Raw genomic sequence first — 14,816 nt, forward strand, 5'->3', positions numbered from 1 at the left:
GCATTATCGTGATGCGAAAGCCATGAAATATTTTTCCACAATTGCTTTCCGCAAACGGTGCATAACATCAAGATAATAATCCTTATTGACCGTACGACCGTGTGATAAGAACTCCTGATGCACTACGCCAAGGTAATGGGAGAAAACAGCCCACAAAATCTTGACCGTTGATCGAACTTGGTTTCCTTTTTTTGGTTTAGGCTCTCCTGGGCTCTTCCATTGGGACGATTGGACTTTGGTTTCGATGCCATAACTATATAGGTACCCATGATTCATCATCACCAGTCATGACCCTTTAAAGCAAATCTAGATAGCCATGACGTCATTCAGCAATTCCTGAGCGATACTCAAGCGACGGTTTTTTGATCAAAATTCAGCTTTTTTGAAACGAACTTTGCTGCCGCACGCTTCATGCCCAGAATTTTTGAAAAACTTGCATGGCATGAGGCAACCGATATGCCGACATCCTTGGCAAATTCTCTGATAGTAATTCAACGATTCTCCATAACAATTTTCTTCACTTCCTCAACATTTTCATCGGTCACATCTTCTCGAACTTCTGTGAAAAGCTTGTACCACTTGCACCACAGAGTACAATCACCGTATGTCACTGTCAACAATTTAAGTATTTATGAGCACAAAATTAAACTAGGAATGAATGCAATGTTATGTCATTCATATGGCTATCTAAAAGACGATAATTACCATTTTCTTTCTCATTAAGAATTTGCTTTCCATAATTGATTCGATGTTTGTAGATTATGTACTAGAATCAAGTGAAATGTTTAAAATTTCGCGATATAATTTTCACGACGATATCATTTGAAAAAAAAATTGAAATTGAAGAATGCAAGAATGCAGCATTAGATCGTGTGAAAAATATATCATTCAACGAGTTTCAATTACTAGTAGTTAGTTCCTGAAAAAATCGATTTTTCAACCGTTTCGACTTTCGAGGGGCTGTATATCTCCATATGTGTGATCAGCGGAAAAATACGTAGGTCTATTTTTTTCCTGAAACTACCGCCAGCCGAAAATCTTTAATTCACCCTTAATTTATCCTGTACGCTGTTTGATTGAAACCATTCAGAGTATCTATATTGTTATAAAACGGTCACTAACTCTTAGTAGTATTAAGCAGCAAATAGAAAAATATTAATAATTGCACACTTAACGGAAGACATTTCATGTGAAACCATGAATACTTACAAAATAACGTACGATACTATACTCACCAGGATAGAGACAGACAATCCATCGTCTCATGGAAGTGAACACAAGAGTTCTGAAATACCTACACATCGAAATACCAAACCAGAAATGGATAATCTCTGCGCCAGAGAATTTCGCAAATTATCACACCATCAACAACGAATACATCAGAACTCACGCTCCATTACCCCTAATCTCTCCTAAAGCAATAAAGACATCAAATTTACGCCGGAAGAATCTGAAAAGCTTTGTTTGCGCTTAATTCCGCAAACAATATTTTGAATGATATTTTCACGGCTTCGATCGCACTTTCACGTTGGGTATTTTTCTCCGTTCGCGAAATTATTTTTTTAGTTAGGTATCAACAGCCAGTGAACAATAATGATCAATTTATCGGGTTCGTTGTTTATTACTTCACTGTTCGGTTTATTGCTGAACAGCGTCAATGGTTTAAATTTGGGCGCAAGCCCCAAGAGTGACTTTCAAAGTAGAAGTGCTAAATTGATAGATTTTGATACGGAAAATGGCATTGTGAAGGTGAGTTTGTAGATAAATTTTCAAAAATAGTCAGGTGTATTTGCATTTTTTTCAATGTTGGTGTATATCTGAGCATTTAGCCGGTCGTTAGCCGGTCCACTTAGTCAATCGGCCGATGTGTGAGTCGATGGTTCAAGGTGCAGGCTGAATGCTCAAATTTTACTTGCTATTGTCCAACCCGTGTTAGGAATCATACGTTAAAAGGTAAAACCTGGTAGGTCTTTAGCTCGCACAAGTTACGACTTCTGAGGGTTGTCGTTCGTAGGGTGCGATAGCTGGTTAACGGAAAAACATATTTTAAACATATTAAGTAGGTATATGGCCTATGGAGATGGATGGAGATTTAACAAATACAAAATGGAGCATACCTGTAAAAATGATTATTATATTGAGTTTATTAAACTCGCTTAGAGATTGGGAGACACTTAAGTTACTCTGATCTCCAAAAAAATAATTTCTTTTAAAGGTAGCACAGTTAATACACAATGAAGGTTTGATGAATACGGTATTTTTGATGAACAATCAACAGTCTACAACAAAGTTATCACATAAAATATAATATATATGTATATATATATATATATATATATATATATATATATATATATATATATATATATATATATATATATATATAGTGTGTAACAACGAAAACTTAACAGAGCCGTTGAATATAAAAAGTGAGATTTTTAAAAAAAGCTCGGACACATCGATTTCTGATTAAAGGGGGACACCTTTCAGACTAATCAGATTTTTTTGTAGTACGCACCCCCTCCGAGGGGATGCGTACGACCAACGACCCTTATTTAGATAGGGAAAGTAGGTCGAGTGCACCTTGTTTAAAAGGTATTTCGATTACCTTTACATCTCTGTTAAAAGAAAATTTTGTAACGAATAGTTTTCGAGATAATTTGAAGATTTAAAGGTATTTTTATCGAGTTCAACTCTTTTTAAAATAAATCAAATTGTTTTTAAGGTATTTTTGCTTTTTATGACAACCTGCTAATACGTGTCCATTCGATTTCGTAAAAAATTAAGAATTATTTGTTTATTACGAGGATATTTTTTCGGGGGATGGGGTTGGTTACCATGGTTTAGGTAAATTGGATGGCACCTCCTTATGAAGGTTGCCTTTTGATGTGGATATTTTATGCTTCTGATAAAAAAGTGAATCATACTAAAAACTTACCTACACAACAAATACAACCTGCTGATTTCCTTGAATGCTGATAACACAGAAGAGTTTAAAAGAGTGTTTTAGAGTTAATAAATCCCAATAATTGTTTTTAAAGCACACACAAAAAAAGTAACACCTAATAAGGGTAACTCACAAAGGAAATTTAGAGTAAATGTTCAAAATGTGCGCCATTTTGCTCCATGCAACAATAAAGATTTTGTTCGAATTTTGCTCTTACATTAATCAACATCTCAGGAGTTATAGCTCGGCATTCATCAATAATTCTACGACGTAATTCATCCAAATTGGCTGGCTGTGTAGCATAAACTTTAGACTTTAAATATCCCCACAAAAATTAGTACAGTGGTGTTAAATCTGGTGATCGTGCTGGCCATTCAATTGGACCTCTTCTGCCAATCCATTGTCCTTCAAAATGATTATTCAAAACATTTCGAACCTGCTGGGCATAATGTAGTGGTGCACCGTCTTGTTAAAAATGGATAAATTCATCTTGACATCTTGGATCCTGTTCAATTATTTCAACTATACGAGGTTGTATTGCCTCTTCAAGAAGTTGTAAATAAGAATCACCAGTTAAATTTCCATCAATGAAAAATGGACCCATAATATGATTGCCTAATATTCCGGCCCAGACATTCAACTTTTAGGGATGTTGGGTATGTATTTCTGCGTAATTGTCTTCAATTTTCATCCGACCAATAACGGCAATTGTGACGGTTCACGCAACCATTTAAATAATATGAGCTTTCGTCCGAAAACCAGATGTTATAAAGCAGCTCGGGATTTTGCATTAATATCTCTCTCATTCCCTCACAAAACTCCTGTCTTCGGTCAAAATCATCCTCATTGAGTTCATGAACAAGTTTAATTTTGTAAGGATGGAATTTGTGGTTTTTAAGGATTCTCCATGCGCTCATATGGCTTATTCCGGCCATTACTGATAAACCTCTGGTACTCAACCTGGGAATGGCAATGACTTGACCAATCACTCCAATCGCATTATCGTCATCAACTACCCTTCTCTGAACATTTGTTTTCTTATTTAAAACCAAACCTGTCTCCCTGAATTTTGTGACAAAATCCAGAACGTGATTTCTGCTTAGGTGTTTACCAGGGTTTTGCTCGTTAAATAAAATTGATGTTCTATTAGCATTTTGGTCGTTGCCAAAAAATAAAGCAATAACTGAAACCCTTTCAGCAGTAGTGTATTCTACAGCCCCGCGATATCGCGGGGCTGTAGAATACTTACTATTTGAATTGTTTTTTCTCAAAATGAAGCATATTCACTTACTTCATAATTGCTTTTAAAAAATGAAACAAATTGGATATCCATTATAACATAAGTTTTCTATTTTAGCTTGATCTACAATTTGGTACGTCATTTTTGGAAATTCCGGTGAAACCGTCACTCGATGTGACTAAAAAGGCTTTGACGAAAGTGAACGTTGGTGCTTTGCTACTCACAGGGATAGTCACATTCGTTTCTGCTGTGATTTTACCGATAATACTTTCATTTTTTAAGCAAAAATTCATGGAACCTCTCATTGGGTACGACAGCTTGCACACCTGCCAACCGCCTTATAGGGGTAAGAAAACATTTTATTGGATAATACAAATGTTTATTACGACTGATAATTCAATTAATGAATGATTGATTGAACAGATTTATCACTTCTTTGCTTTCCCTTTTGTGCCCTTAGCCACTTTTTCACCCTTAGCCTCCTTTCCGCCTTTACCTTCTTTTACGCCTTTACTTTTTTTCTCGCCCGCCTCTCGTTCTTCCTTTTTACTCCCGACATCAACTGTCGATACTTTACTTCCACTTATTTTTTCCTTTTTGTTTTCGAAATCGGTTGGGTCGTATTGTGTGTCGCAGTGCACTACGTTTTTCTTCTTCTTGAATCGTTCGGGGTGGATTATGCCAGCCGGTGGGGTAAATTCGATGTCTAATTCGCTGTTGGAGCTCGATGACAAATTTTCCTCTTCGCAACAACAGGTTTTTGAATCAGTTTCTCCTAAAAATTGAATATATAGTTTGAAACAATTTCACTCGATATGAATCATCCAATACCCACAAATAATATTCAATAGTTTGGTCCGATATTATTTGAGAAAATGGATACATATGTATCATTTAGATTATCTTCATTATCAAGAAAAAACTGCGAATTTGCAAAGAAACCTAAGTATATCACTCATTTGAATATATGTACAAAGTGTTATCCCTTACAAAATATGAAGCTTTTCAGTGTTTCGTTTCCTAGTTTATGAACCACTATACAAGGGCAAATTTCAATCGAAATTTTTGGAGTGGATAATTTCTGAATTTCAGGATGATATGATTTTTATATGAAAGTATTTCCATGTATACAGGAGCACCGAAAACGAAACAGATCGAATATCTTCAAAACATAAGTTTTCCAAAAAAAAATAATGCAAAAACACGTCGATTTGTAATCCAAGAGGCACATGTTTCTATCATAACATCAACTGTCATACCTCTTCCTTTACCCCTCGTTCACTATCACCCAAACAATTTGAATAAAGAAAGTAGTAGGTGTGACATATCGAATGGTCCAACGAAAAGTATGCACCTTGCTTTTCTCCTTTTTTTGTAACTTAACGCAAAAATGCTCGGGCAGGTCAATTTTGCTTTTGAGGGGGACACATTTTAGATGTATTTTTCTACCTGTGCCTTCAACCCCCTAGCAAGAGTGAGTAACAACCCTAAAATTTTAAATGGAAAGTGGGGTCGAGTGATAAATCATTTGAAAAAGCACAAAATTTTCTTTCCAATGATACCTAATTTGTTGTATTTACTTGAATAGTTATAAAAAAGCAAGAACATTTACTCGATATTCCGATAAAATGCGGAAAAAACGGCATTTTTATCACTACTACATTCCTCAATTTCTCTCGTGCATTTCTTGGTTCAAATAACAACAGCAGATGAGTGTACAAAAATAATTTAGGCAAACGTTCATTGATTCAGTTCGGTTGCTTTTGAAATTATTTCAACTTTACTGTAAAAATGGTTTATTCCATTCCTGAACGAGTTGAAATTGTTAAACTTTATTATCAACATAATAGTTGTGATAGACTTACTGCTCGCCTCTTTAATAACAGTCATCCCGGGAAAAATGTGAATGATTCGTATGTTGCCAAGTTAGTCCAAAAGTTTATCGATACCTTATCTGTCTGTAATGTGAAACACCAGCTACGGAAACCGATCAGAAATGAAGCAGTTGAAGTTGCTGTTTTGGGACATGTTGAATTGGATCATACTCAAAGTCCCTGTCAGCTTGCTGCAGCCTCAGGTGTCTCCCGTTCGTCCATAATACGGATATTAAAAGCCTATAAATTTCATCCGTACAAAATTAAATTAGTACAGGAACTCAATGAAGATGATCCTGATAGAAGACTGCAATTTTGTGAACAATTGAGCCAGCTACTAATTGATGATCCGCACCTATCATTCAACACGTGCTTTTCCGATGAGAGTACATTTTTTTTAATGGAGCTGTGAATAGGCATAATTGACGTTAATGGGATGACAGTAACCTACACTTATTCCGAGAGGTCCATACCCAGTACCCTCAAAAAGTCAATGTCTGGTGTGGCATATTAGGTAGTCATTAGGTAGTCACTTTTTATTCCTGGGAATTTAACTGGTGAGGTCTACCTGAACATGCTTGAAGATACAATTGATCCTCTCATAACAGAAATAATTGAAAATGACCAAAATCATAATGACGAGCGGCTTCTTTTCCAGCAAGATGGAACACCTCCTCACTATGTTGCTCCGGTAAGAGAGTTTTTAGATGACCGGTTTCCTGGACGGTGGATTGGAAGGCCATCGAATGGCCTGCCAGGTCACCTGATTTATCGCCTTTAGACTTTTTCCTTTGGGGACACTTGAAAAATAAATGTTTTGCCACGCAGCCCGAGCCAACGAATTACAGCAGAGTACATAAGTATAACACCTAATATGCTACAGAATGTTAGGAATAAATTTGAACAAAATCTGTATCATTGTATGGAAACAAATGGGTCACATTTTCAGCACTTGCTGAAGTAGGATTCTACTAAGTCAATTACACATTTCAAAGTACTGGGTTGTAGTTGTTTTTCTTCATAATACCTACATGTTTGAGTGAAATACAACAAATTAGGTATCATTGGAAAGATAATTTTGTGCCCTTTCAAATAATATATCACTCGACCCCACTTTCCATTTAAAATTTTAGGGTTGTTACTCACCTTCGCTAGGGGGTTGAAGGCACAGGTAGAAAAATACATCTAAAATGTGTCTCCCTCAAAAGCAAAATTGACCTGTCCGAGCATTTTTGCGTTAAGTTACAAAAAAAGGAGAAAAGCAAGGTGCATACTTTTCGTTGGACCGCTCTGTATAATTAAAAAGGTAATTTCTTAAGGAATTCGGCCATGTCAGTTTTCGCTACTTAAGTTTCTATATTGGGGCCCTCTTGCGGAAAAAAAACTATTCTGTATTCCAAATTAAGATACTTCATTTGCAAGGCAATTCGACACAAATTCTGTGACAATGCATTATGGAATTTTTCTAAGGAAAAATCAAAATGACGGCTTCATAATGGCGAACAAGATTTGCAATTATAGTCCGATTTGATTCAAAATTGATGAATGGTGGTTTCAGTCGGAAATTATGATTTGTTTGTCATTGCAAAAAGAAAACTATGGTGGCTCCAAGACAGCGGACGAAATTTGTAATTATGGTCTGATTCGAATCAAAATTAGTAAGTGGGGATTTTGAGGATCGGAAATTATGATTTTTTTGTCGATGCAAAAAACAAGGCGAAATTTGTAATTATGGTTCGATTCGACTCGGCACCGAAAATAATTTTTCCAAAACACATGTGTTGTGGCAATAATGCAAAAACACATCGATTTCAAATCCAGGGTGAACCTCAACTGTCAAACCTCTCTCCCCACCCCTTGGTCACTTATACAATCTGAATGGGGAACGACCTAAGTGTGACACAACATTGAAAAGGTAATTCCAAAATAAATTCAGATTCTGTTACGCACAGAATAACCTAGGTCACACATAAAAAAATATAATTTCCTTTTTAGCGCATTTGTATGAATGCTTTTTTTATAAATTTGATTATTTCTTTTTAGTCATATTGGAAACTTGTAAAAAGTCCATATCCAATTTTGAAATGATTCGAATCACAGTTACAAATATCGTCCGTAATCTTGTTTTTTGCATCAAAAAAACAATCATAATTTCCTATCTTGAAAATCTCCACATACTAATTTTGATTCGAATCGAACTATAATTACAAATTTCGTCCGCCATCTTGTTTTTTGCTTCGACAAACAAATCATAATTCTCGATCCTGAAAACCACCACTCATCAATTTTAAATCAAATCGGACCATAATTGCAAATCTTGTTCGCCATTGTGGAGTCGCCATTTTGATTTTTCCCTTAGAAAAATTCTATAATGCATTGTCACCGAATTTATGTCAAATTATCTTGCAAATTTGGGATATGAAACATTTTTTTTCCTGCAAAAGGGCACCAAAATAGAAAGTCAGCTAGCGAAAATTGACATGGCCGAGTTCCTTATGAAATTACGTTTTCAATGATGTATCACGCTTACTACTTTCCCTATTCAAATTGTTTGTGTGATAGTGACCGAGGGGTTGAGGGAGAGATATGATTGTTGAGGTTATGATAGAAAGACGTCCCCCTTGGATTACAAATCGAGTATTTGCATTTTTTTCAGAAAACATGTATTTTGAAGATATTCGATCTGTTTCGTTTTCAGTGTCCCAACCTCTATTTTACAATACTCATTTGAAATATGTTTGATGTTCAAAACAAACACTGTTCCCAAGCATCAGAACTGCATTAGGTACTATTCTCGACGTGTGTTTCACCGACCAAGCTGGCGTCTTCAAGAGATGAAGTACATTAATACGTAACTCTGAAACTGGTCTAAATTTATATCGAATAGGGTACACATCCACTTTTATTTTCAAACACATATCTGGAAGCAGACACAGACAATAAGATTGTGATATTGGACAAATCAGATTACTTTGAGAGAATTAACAATTCATTTGAGAACGGTGTCTATAATATATTTCCAGAAGTATCAAAATTTGATTGCACGGACTTTAAAGAAGAGACTACATGTTTCTAATCCTATTGTTCCTGAGATATGCGGTCTACCAAAAATTCACAAATCTGGAAAGTCGGTGCGACCAATTGTCGCATCCAATTGAGGATGTGAGGTTACCAGATGGAGATATTTCAATATTATCTGATATATCCTCGTTATTTCCAAGTGAATAAATATTTGAGGTCAATGGTGAAAACGGCAATGGAAAACCCACCGCCCCCTCTACAGCTGATCTGTATGATGAGTTAGATTACTTTCCAGGAACTTGGATCCGATATCACATATCTGCGATTTTTGACACAAATAAATTTATGGTAGGGGCCTTTGTTTCAATTGTTAACAACAGATCCCGAAATATTAAGTTGACATAAAAATTAAAAACAAAAAGAAGTTACCATCCTTGGTAGTCTTAGTGCTGAGAAGTAACCAAGGACTAGAATTTCATTTATATAGGAAAATTATTAACAGTACTTTCAGATATATTCCTGATAGCTCACATCATGGCACAAAAAAATGGCAGAACTGAACTTTCTTGTCCATAGGCTTGTTACGTTTCCCGTGAGAAATGAAAAACTCGATATTGGGAAAAATGTTATCAGTGACATAACTGAAAGCAACGGGTATCTATCAAATATAGCAGATAAGTTAATTAAAACCATACATTTATGTAGAATCTTCGAAAATCTTCGACTTTTCGAGAAGACATTGGGTCAAAGTTCATTGTCTTTCCGTGTGAAACCGTATGAACATTTCTAAAAATGTTAAACATAAAATTAGCCTTCAATCCTTTTTGCTCACTTCAACAAATGTAAGGTAACTATAACATTTGGGAATATGTGAAATAAGCTGTGAAGATTGTCACAAAAAATACATCGGATAGACTAAGCAAGCTATTGTAAATTTCTCGCGAATTTCCCGAAATTATATCTGAAAATGGAAATTTACCCTGTTAGATATAAATAGAGACCAGTTAAGTTGAGAATTAGTGTACTTCATCTCCTGAAAATGTCAATTTCGTTGGTGAGACGAGTATCGAGAAGAGTGTTGCAGTTCTGGTGTTTGGAAACAGTGCTTTTAGATTGAGTCCATGCCAGAGGTTTCAGTTCTTTCTTTCACTCCAGTATTGAATGTTGATGTCGAAAGAGAGTGTTGATTATTTGTTCATTTAAAGTACGTCTCAACATAATCAAGTCAAATTTTAAATAATGCGGATTTTGAAGTTACCACCGTAACATTAACAACTCTAAAAACGTGAGATCTTTGTGGAACATAATGGAAAACCTAACCTAACCGGAACGTAGCGCCACTTCTACCATAGAACGATGGAATCAAATACTCATACCATTTTTTTTTATCGACATTGAAATTCATTTTTGTTACAACTTTTGCTGGGTGAACCATATTTATCTTAATGTGAGGATATTATTATGAAGATACTTAGTCTTTAGTGTTTTCGAGTTAATAATGTGTTTTTGTGTTGCATCAATTGATCGATGCTTGTCAAGTATTAAGTTAAGATTTGTAGAAGATGAAAATGAATTTTCTCCAAAATAATAATGCCAGTTTTGAAAAAAAAATCTTTACTCATTCTCTCACTGCGGTTGGGCAATGAAGATGTAGAAAATGATGATGCTACCTACGATAAGCAATACAGAAAGCTCTTCAAATCCAAGCAAGCTAGAAGTGAATTTTGTGTATATTTTAAAGGGGGTGCTAGAAAAAACCTTTTTAATATACTATGGTTTATGATGTTGATTATAAATGGCTTCCAAGATAGTTTGCAAATTCCCTGAGTTTGTAAAAATTGTTATAATAATTATTAATGTCTTGCTCAATTAATGGCTATAAGAGCAGTTTCATAATGTGATTTATCGAATGAATTAAAGTCACAGTGAAATATAAACAAATGTGCTTATATTTCATTTTCCACTAATATATTTTCTAAAACAGAGCGATTATCAGAGTAGATTGAATAAAAATCAGGGTATACCAATTTTACCAATATTTTGTGAAATTTATTGAAAAAAATGGACCATAGCGAAGTACAATCAGTGCACTATTCCAGTTTATGATGGTACATGGTAGACCAAGTCAAATTATGGTACGTGCACCATGAAAATGTTACATTCAACATATTTTTCAAATTTACCTTCCCCTTATTCCCTCATCAACCTTCTATATTCTACTCTCCTACTTGGGTTTCGAAGAACACCATCGCCATCCAATTAATCGACCATAAAATTGACAGACTATTGACATGAAGACAATGATACATCCAGTAGCAACTGTGATGACAACAATTAATCTAAGGAGATATTGCAAAAAATAGTTTTTGTTATTTTCTTAACACCGAAAGATATACCTACCACAGATAACAGCAATAAAAATTAAAATTGGTAAGCCAGGCTTTCCCACCCATTTCTGAAAACTTTGGAATACATCCGTGAAGGCGCTGCTATCTAAATTGTGTTTTTTTGTGTTATATATAGCTGATTGCCCAATTGGCCAGTTACCAGAAATTTTGACACATTTGACAAGGCTTGTTCAATAGTTTAATATACGATTTGGTTCGAATTATTTCTGGATCTGCTTTGTTTATTTCACCTCCCTGAACATTCACTGCTTTATTTAGGTCTATATTTCAGTTTTTATGTTGGTTGAATCATATAGTTGAATTGAAATGGAAGACGATTGCGCTCCTGTGATGAAACAAAGGAATTACTGAAAAATGTATCGATACAAATTTTTGAACAAATCGCTTTCCTCAAAAGAAACCGAACTTTTACCAAGCTTGGATTGATAGAATGAAACCCTCTTTCTACAAAAATCTCTGTTCAGTAGGTTTAAGCAAATATGTTGTTTGCGAGCAACATTTTTCTCAAGATTTTACATGTGGAATTGCGTGGAGCTGTTTGGAATTTCACGTATCGGTACTGAACGTTAAGAGAAAAAAATTGAATGGATGTTACGTGGAATATTCTCACTGAAATTTTCAAATTGGCTTTGTGATTGAAAAATGCCTTTCAAAAAATTTTATGTTGCTCAAAATATTATAAATTCATTATTGAAAGATAAAAAATATTCATACCTACAACCCAACAAAAATAACACAAATCCTAAAATGAGTAATTTATATACCTATATACGATCAGTAAACAAGATTTCTGAAATTTATAAGCTCCTGAATACAGACACAATCAGTGATTGGCATCAAGTATTCAGTTTCTGATCTGAATATATTGCTGTGTTACCTATTGATGTCACATCACCATCTGAACCATTTTATAATAAGAATCCTCAATAACATTTTTGTGATTGTAGTAGATGATGATTTCAAAACATACCAATGAAAAAAAGTGTGAAGTATCCACGGATAAGGTAATTGAAACGTTTGTTTCATTTTGAGCACTATACTTTTATACAGGTGTAGAAAGTCACTGCGATAAGTCACTGCGATAAGTCACTGCGTAAATTCAAAGTATTTTTCATAAAGGGAAAGAGGTTAGATATACAGATTATACGGATACTTATCTTTTTTCTTCGCTGATTCGCTTTCTTTTCAATTATCACGACAGATGTTAAAGGAGTTTTGAAATGTGAAATAAGTATGTCCATGTTGTTGATTGCCTACTGAAATATTCGATGTGGTATTTAAGACAGGTAGACGAAAACGATACATTTCCGAAGCACGCTTCGAAATATACTTCTTCCCAGATATAAAAATATACGATAATTCTTGGAGCTTACGTCTCGTAGAGTGAGCAATCATTCTTGTCTTCATTCAACTCGATATACACCTTCTGTTTTTGATCTGGTAATTTTGATACTGTCAATAGGCAATTTCTGATGTAAACTAGATGTTTGTTCTCAAGGCTTCAATAGTCTTGAAGGTATCTTTTGAATGCAATTTTTTGTTTTTCTTCTGTCATTGGGTTTTGTATGTGTGAGTATTGACCTGAATATATTTTTTGTTTCGCGAGAAGTTCTTATATCATATCTATTTCCAATTCGTCTCATTGTTGCAGATAGTTCTGGAATATAACGTATAACGTCAGTGGTTGTTGAAATCGGTAAATTCCCACACATTTTCCAAGTAAAAAAGGTACACCTCTTCAACAACGCTGACGGTGATCGTTTTCGGGATATTTTCAATTTTCTATATCGATGCATATTACTTAGCTCCTAGGGCGCTAAGTGAAGTCAAAATAAACAACTTTTTCCTATAAAGTTTAACGAAGAATGATTCTTTTTCGAAATACAGAATGTTGAAATTTTTCAAAACATGGTAGGTTTTTGTCATAAGTTGTTTGCAATTTTAGTTATATTCATCAAACTTTATACGCAGCATACCCGTACAGACTTCTTCTAAACTGAGCATTATCGAACTGCTTATTCTTTTTCGAAATACAGATTGTTGAAATTTTTCAAAACATGGTAGGTTTTTGTCATAAGTTGTTTGCAATTTTAGTTATATTCATCAAACTTTATACGCAGCATACCCGTACAGACTTCTTCTAAACTGAGCATTATCGAACTGCTTATTCAATCCAAATTCAAAAAATTTGTCAGGTTTGATTATTCAGTTAGAAAGTGCTACATTTCGGAGTTTGTAAAAAAAACAATTCGGAGAAGTACTATATTACTTAGTAGGAAAATAAACATATAAAAATTGAATGAAACAACTGTTACAACAACTGTTCAAAGTGACGATTCTCAACAGTAATACAAGCTTCTGCTCTTCTCATCAAAGAATTCCGCACCCGTTGAAAAATGCCCGGAGTGTTTCTTATCGTTTCGCAGCAAGATATGATGCGATCCCTCAACATTTCCTCGTTTTCAATGGGGCTAGCATAAACTGGTGATTTTAGGTGTCCCCAAAAGTAAAAATCGACGAGATTAAGGTCCGGTGACCTCGGGGGCCAATGCTCAGTGCCTCCTCTTTCTATCCATAGTTAGGGATATGCTACGTCTAGAAATTTTTTTGCTATTAAACTAAAATGAGCAGGAGCTCCATCGTGCGTAAACCAAGAGAGTTGGGGTAACTCGTGTTCCAAAAAATGTAGGTAAGCATCTCCATTCAAACGTAAGGGGAGAGCATAGGGCCCAATTAAATAATCCCCAATTATGCCTACCCATACATTAAAAGAGAATCTGTCTTGAAAATGAGTTTGTGTTATCGCATGTGGGTTATCTTCCGCCCAGATGTGGTTGTTATGGAAGTTCATGATAGCATTTCTTGAAAAATTTCCCTCATCTGTAAAGAGGATTTTCGATAAAATATGCGGATGTTGTTCGACTTTTCTTTGAAGCGATTGAGCAAATTCGATACGTGGTTGGAGTCACGCGTTGGGGATACCTTTCCTGATAGATGCGTCTGGCCTTGCTTGAATTTCCGTCAGCCAAGCCGTATGCAAGAACCACATCAGCCATTTCAACATTTGTAAAGTCGGGCATGGTACCAAAAACTCACTTTATAAACTCTGAACTGTGAATTTGTCAATTAATATTTAAAAATGTGACAACGAACTTCAATTTTTATAACCAAACTTTCATAGCCTATTCGATTTAATTAACTTAATTTGCAAGCGGAGAGTGACAAAAATTATTGAAATCAAATTTGGCTATAAAGTAATATGCATCGATATAGAAAATTGTAAATATCCCGAAAACGATCACCTCCAGCGTTGTTCAGGAGGTGTA

The 14,816-nt window shown here is 35.0% G+C and overlaps 2 protein-coding genes across 3 annotated transcripts in view; one reads left to right on the plus strand and one right to left on the minus strand.

The window, feature by feature from the left end:
* Positions 1-1,593: 1,593 nt before the first annotated feature.
* The window catches only part of LOC141487366 (uncharacterized), a 51,486-nt gene continuing 38,263 nt past the window's right edge, over positions 1,594-14,816 (plus strand). Inside the window, exons 1-2 of the mRNA XM_074186319.1 lie at positions 1,594-1,749; positions 4,305-4,533. Coding sequence (XP_074042420.1) covers positions 1,594-1,749; positions 4,305-4,533 — 385 coding nt within the window. The remainder of the gene's footprint in view (positions 1,750-4,304; positions 4,534-14,816) is intronic.
* LOC111514284 (uncharacterized) overlaps positions 4,274-14,816 on the minus strand; it is a 39,946-nt gene continuing 29,403 nt past the window's right edge. Inside the window, exon 8 of one of the 2 annotated variants that reach the window (XM_074185974.1) lies at positions 4,274-4,962. In XM_074185974.1, the coding sequence (XP_074042075.1) occupies positions 4,616-4,962 (347 nt within the window). In that variant the 3' untranslated portion in view covers positions 4,274-4,615. The remainder of the gene's footprint in view (positions 4,963-14,816) is intronic. The other variant, XM_074185975.1, reaches the window with a different exon arrangement.

The sequence above is a fragment of the Leptinotarsa decemlineata genome, unplaced genomic scaffold, assembly GCF_025532065.1.
Source record: "Leptinotarsa decemlineata unplaced genomic scaffold, Ldec_3_MD MMD2_tig00078422_RagTag_RagTag, whole genome shotgun sequence".
Lineage (NCBI taxonomy): Eukaryota > Metazoa > Arthropoda > Insecta > Coleoptera > Chrysomelidae > Leptinotarsa > Leptinotarsa decemlineata.